At 34.2% G+C, this 6,439-nt stretch overlaps 1 protein-coding gene across 3 annotated transcripts in view; it reads right to left on the reverse strand.

Moving 5' to 3' along the window:
* ARFGEF1 (ADP ribosylation factor guanine nucleotide exchange factor 1) overlaps positions 1 to 6,439 on the reverse strand; it is a 72,964-nt gene that overhangs the window by 41,777 nt on the left and 24,748 nt on the right. For all 3 annotated transcript variants that reach the window (XR_002781431.1, XM_023533288.1, XM_023533287.1), the window contains exons 14-16: positions 3,315 to 3,426; positions 2,769 to 2,974; positions 2,415 to 2,499 (exon numbers count right to left, since the gene is read on the reverse strand). Coding sequence is in view for 2 of the 3 variants with exons in the window: in XM_023533288.1 (XP_023389056.1) it covers positions 2,415 to 2,499; positions 2,769 to 2,974; positions 3,315 to 3,426 (403 nt within the window). In the remaining variant the exon portion in view is untranslated. The remainder of the gene's footprint in view (positions 1 to 2,414; positions 2,500 to 2,768; positions 2,975 to 3,314; positions 3,427 to 6,439) is intronic.

Here is a 6,439-nt window from a genome sequence, read left to right on the forward strand (position 1 = left end):
ATTCTGAGCACAGCATAATATCTCAGCATCATGCCAATCAGAGACCAAGAGAAGTCTTGGTAGAAAATCCAAAGTAGCAGTAAAGTGTGTGTGTATCCTAGCAGGGCGGCAGGGGCGGATGCTCCCAGGGAGTGGCAGTAGGGACACGTTAAGTTCAAGTACATGTGATCAAATGCACTGCTCAGGCAGAATAATTCTGCCACTATGGGATTCTGGGAACAGTATAAAACACAACTCTATTTCTCTTTTCCTGCTTATCTTTTATGGAACACTCTACTCTTGACTTATCCTCATGTGCTTAAATTAAGCTGTGCCTAGTTTTAGTGCTTAAATCACATGAAACCAGTGTTATGATGAAAACTAATGATGAAAATTAGGATAAAACTATATACACCTCAAATTTTTAAAAATTCATTGACTCTCACTGTATTAAAAAGGTAGTTTATACATATTCTTGGTGAAAAGGGAACATAAATGATTTGTGAAAATTTATATTTTAACTTTGAAAACTAAAAACATGGATTCATTTAAAGGGATTCTTTTAAAGTTATTTGTGTCCTTTAAAAATGTCACTGTTATAGTTCATATGGTCCTGAATCATAAATCACATGGGGTCATAATTATGGGTTCAATTTCTTTCTAACAGGCCACTTAGCTTCGTAGGAACTCATAAACTGTTCTACAGGTGCAGACTGCATACCAACACACGACGCTAGCCAGCAGTCTGACAGGGAGTGGTGTGGCTACACACTACCATGGCCAGACTAAGACTCCAAGCACACGTCCCCCAGACAAGAACTAGTGCTACGAAGACAGGACACTGGTTCAAGATAATGCTCCCTAACTGGTATGTGTTCAGAAACTTTTAACAATCTAGGTACTACGAAAGGGCATTAAAGGAAGTTTTGATATTTCCTCAAAATAACTTACACAGGAATGTACATATGTATAGAAAAATAAGACACAGATGCATATAACATTGACAATTCATTTACAGAACCAAAATTTTTAAAAATATAACATTCGAAAAGCAAAGGGAAGTAGTGTAAAACATAATTCTACTTTTTGTTTAGATTGAAAAACCAGACAAAAGACTGATATAAAGATATCCAAGTAAGTTTTAATCTGTAGACTCCCTTATAAACCCAAGGAAAAAAGTATCATGCTAGATAATGAAAATCTTGAAAGTATGCTGCTTTTACTATACTGTCAGTAACATGACAAAGGAAAATTTTAGATGATTAAAATCTTAAATGATCTTTTTTTAAAAAAAGGTCTATATAAAATCAAGTAATCCTTGGTAAGTGCATAGTTGTTGAATTCTGGTGTTTAAATCTAGGAATAGCTGTTTATAATCTCCCTACATACATTTGGTATATACGTTCCATATTAATCCTACTTTAAACATCTCAAAATACACAAAAAAATCCTTATATTTGCAAAGTTTAATTTTAAACTAAATGAATTTTAATTGTTCCACTACGTCTCTGATTAGCAATAAGTATATAGTTTATTTCACATCCTAAGAAAAAAAGATATCATTAGATGCCTATTTCTAAGAAGTACTAAGAAATTCCTGAAAATAGGTTAATTCATAAAGATAATTTTCAAGGATACCAAAGCATGTTTTTAGAAACTAGGCATAAAATACGTAAAATGTTAAAAATAATTTTTTTGCTAGTGAATATCAGAACTCAAGGGATAGTTCCTCAATATTTAAGAAGAAATTATGAATTTTATGAGGCAAGTGAAATCTGAACAATTCTTGGATACTGGATATTTTTATATCATTGTTAATTTTTAGGTGTAATGGTACTGTAGTTCAAATAGAGCTATACAAAGACATACAGTGAAATAAATAAATACAGATGAAATGGCATGATACTTGGGATTTGCTTTAAAATGACTTGGGTGCGAGATGGGACAGAAAACAAGATTGTCCTTAAGTTGATAACTGGGGAAATTGGGCGACAGGCACAGGAAGAATCACTATAAGTTGATAACTGGGGAAATTGGGCGACAGGCACAGGAAGAATCACTATACTAATCACCCTACTGTTTAAGTTTGAAATGTGGAAAAAAGAAAAAAAGATAGTTTATATATAGTGTTTTTCCATGTTGTAAAATAACTACAGGCAGAAGAACTACAAACATATTCTTAGATTAAAATTTATCTTAAGCTTTATATAGCTGTCAAGAGACAAATATAGACTTACTTTATAGATATTTAAAGTCTATAATTAGAATTAGTACCAGAAACTACATTTGTAAAATGTACATTACCCCAAATTAAATACCCCAATTTGTTAACTGGTTTAACTAAGATTAAAATTTCAACTATTACTTAACTGAATTCAGAAGAACTTATTTAATGCATACTATTTATTATAAAACTGGCTTGGAAGAAAACGTACCTGTGGACTGTGAAGATCTGTGGTCAGCATGATAATTGAGTAAGCCAAAACATAAGCAGTGTCTGCACTAGCAAAAAGGGTTTGTCTGGAAAAATAAATGTATGTTATAAACTTTTATTGTCTTACAGTTTCATTTAAATAAATCACCTCAAACTCCAAAGCACTTTTAATTTTTTTTTAGGATTTATGTTCTAGCTCATATCAATTTCTTAATGGAACTATCTTATCACTCCCAGAGTGCAGACAATCTGCATTCCTTGGGGGCAGAGGGTTATGAATCTCCCAGTGCTCCCTAGCACAGAGTTTTGGATATAGTTACCAACCAATAAGTACTTGAATTTGAATCTTGCTTACCCTTGGTTGCATTCTAGGTATCTTGCAGCAAATTTTTCCATTAATCGATCGATTTTCTGAGCTTCCCCTGGAAGACGGAATCCTTCCAGAAACATACGAAGGGCTGAAACAAAGTCCTTTCCTGAAAAGTCATGTTGGTCCACATATGCATACATGACTTCCTTGTTAAATTTATCATTATCTCCCAGGAATTCACCCACTTGAGTCTAAAGAACAAAAGAAAGAAACCGATATCCTAATGGAATATTACATTTGCCACACAGCCAATTTAAAACAGAAAAATCCATAAGATCCGCAGATTTTAACTATAGGTTAACTATTTCAAACATGGAACTAAAAGTTAAAATACTAAATGTGTTTATTTTTTAAAAATCTAGGTACTGAGTTTAGAAAATTCAAAAGCAAAATTAAGAATACATAGGTTATTCTTTAAGTTTTACTTATATACTTAGGAAGGCATTTTAAATAAGCAACAACATGTATTATTATTAATTTAAAAAGGAACTGTACAGAAATGGTTAGAATGAACTAAAATGGTACTCTTACAGAGTCTAATCTTTCCTCTTGATGTAAGAATTGGGCGATATCTTCAGGTGTAGTGCCAAGCATCCCTTGTTCTTGGAGGTACTGTATTCCTCTCTTTGGTTTTTTATTAAATCTAGATAAAGTTATAAGAACATTAGAAATAGAAAATTATTTGTATTCCCTAAAAAAGACCTAAACTGCAATAAATTTTATAATAGCATTTAGAAAACAGAAAATTATTTAATACAATCAATGCATGACAATGACTTATATATTTACATAATCACATAATTATAATTATATATTTATATAATTATAAATGATTATATATTTAATATAATCAATACTGTACAAAAAATGTTACAGTATGCAAAGTTTTATTTATTTTCTTTTTAGAAAAGAGTCTCAAATGGAAGCCACCATTATCCTTCATACAGATCATTTCATAGACTATGTGAGATAGTTGCCATGTAGTTGATGAACTTTGAGTAAGGATATGAATAGTTCAAATACCTCATAATTTTAATACACATATTCTCCTTACTGCTTAGGTAATCTTGGCTCATTCTACATATACCCATTAATGCTAAGTTTTCTGCTTTAGCCACAATCTGACTGTATTATTTCCCTTATACAAAAAAAAAAAAAAAAAAAAATTTCCAGATACTCAATATTTGCAAAATAAAGCCCAAACTGATTAGACTGACACACAAAACCTTTCTCAGTATGGCTCCAGGTTCTCACAGCCTCTCTCTCATATACTCCCACATATCCTATCTCGTCCCCTAAACATAATGCATCTGCGGTCTACTTTCTCTGCATGCCTGTCACCTGCTCCACTCACTAGGGAATTCTCCTTCATGCTTAAAGAGGTGATTCAATCAAATGTCACCTCTGTTTCCAGATCATTTACTTCACCTGGGTATTGCAAGATTCTTAAATGGTCTATCTCGTTTTGTTCACATTCTAATACATCCTTCGGGCTGTTGGCAAAGTTGTCTTTCCAACAAGGAAAGCTGATGTTGCTGTTCCTCTGCTTAAAATCCTTCAATAGTATGGCCAATGCCAAGAAGAACAAGACAAAAACTGCTCTTCATGGAGAACAGGGCCTTCTATAATCTGGTCCCAACTCAATGCTTTCTTCTTACTTCCTACCACCCCCACTCCACACTGCCCCTGGCATGCTTAACAGAAAGGAGTCCTCAAATGTTCTCCCTTTCCTCTTGTGCCCGCTGCACATGCCATCCTCGATCCGAAATGTCCTTCCCTGTTCTGTCCTAATGATTCCCCCATTAAGTTCTAAATCAACCACCACCATGTACGCGAATTAAAATCAAACATTTTTCAGCGAGATAAACACAAAAGCTGCTCTCCAGAAGCTCTCACACTAAAGAAACAAGATTTAAAAAAATTATAATAGTAAAAATGCAACAAATAATGTATACAGAGAAGACAGCACTGAAGAGAAAGTGACTAACAGAGATGGTCATGATATACTTCCTGGGGAAGGTGACCATGGAACTGAACTTTGAATAATAACTATATCCTTTATAAATATTAAGAAAAAACATCTCAGGGAGGAAAAAGTCATACTAATACATGAAAGTATAAAACGGCATATTATAATAAATAGCTCTGCATTGTTGGAACAATGAGGTGAGATCAAGTAGTAACAAGTGATGAAGCTTAGAGTCCTACAGATCCAAACCATAAAGGGTATTACATGCCATCACAAGAAGCTGTGGCTTTGTTCTATACAAGCAAGAAAGGGGAGAAAGAGAACCAAGACTTGCATTCAGAAAGATTGCTTTAGCTTAGTGTGAGGAAAGACTAAAGAATAAAAAAGATCAACAGTTAAGTCAATTAAGATTATACTAGTCAAGGCAAGAAATGGTGATGGTTTGCCTTAAGAGAACTATGGGAGATGAGGAGAAGAGAATAAATTGCAGACAGGAAGTAGAATCAATAGGATTTAGTGACAGATTAGATCCAAAGGGAAAACTTAAGGTAACTCCCAGGATTCTAGCTGACAAATTTAGTAATGTGCTGGGGTTACTATGCTAAATAAGAAATAAAGAAATAGGGCATTCTGTTTGTCTTTTGTTTGTAGTAGGAGTATCGGGGTGCTGATTATGGAGAGAATGGAAACTGATAAATCTGGCTATGGCCATGCTGAGTGTAAGAAGCTATGCAATCGCTAGTGGAGACATCCAACAGGAAATTAAAGATATGAGTCTGGACTTCAGTAGAGTTATTTATGTTAAAAATAATACTTGAGAGTTGTGAGATAGTACATGATCACCTAGAAGTTACAAAGTAAGGGACAGAACCCTGGAAATGCTAAGATGGATGCAGGAGATAAACAGCCCATACTGATATGGCATGGTCAAACTGGGAAGAGGGACAGGACAGTGACATGAGAGGAACAGTCGTGGAAGAGTACACTGGGAGCGCGATAACATGAAAGCATTCTCTTAACAGTATGAAGCAGAAGGCAAGTCTTGTGGCCGAGAGGAGGACTAGAAGCTAGGGAGACCTCCACTTTGAAGCCATTTGATAACTCTTTCTCATCCCTAAGTAATTCAAATAAGAGTTATCTATCAGACCTTGGCAGTATTTTGTACAACACTCTATTATGGACTGTACGCAGTACCATTTAAAAATAGATTCTGTCCAGATTTAGACTGTAATCTTACATACAAGGACCAGTGTCCATCATGGCTCTTGGTACACAGTCCCAAGTACCAGACACGTGTTTGGTGAGTGAACAGCAGAATTTTAATATGAATATCTGTTTACACATACTAGACCTTGAGACTCTCACAAGCAAGGGTTGTTTCACTCGTCAAGTTCCTCTAGGACCTTGTGTACATCTGGAACACATGACAATTTGTAAATATTGACTGAAAAATTATAGAGGTATTATATGGCAACTTCGGGCAATTTTGTGAGACTGTATATGACAAAGAATATGTGTACATTTTATCAATTTTTAAATATATATTAACTCTGAAAAAAGGCATTCATCAAAAGGAATTGCTTAAGATTCAGGAAGAAATGCTTTATAGCAGAAGTAGTAAGCCAACTAAAGATAAAAGGAAATTTTTAAGTTTACAGCAGCTAAATTCATGGAGAAAGATCAACAA

The sequence above is a fragment of the Pteropus vampyrus genome, unplaced genomic scaffold, assembly GCF_000151845.1.
Source record: "Pteropus vampyrus isolate Shadow unplaced genomic scaffold, Pvam_2.0 Scaffold99, whole genome shotgun sequence".
In the NCBI taxonomy this organism is placed as follows: Eukaryota; Metazoa; Chordata; class Mammalia; order Chiroptera; family Pteropodidae; genus Pteropus; species Pteropus vampyrus.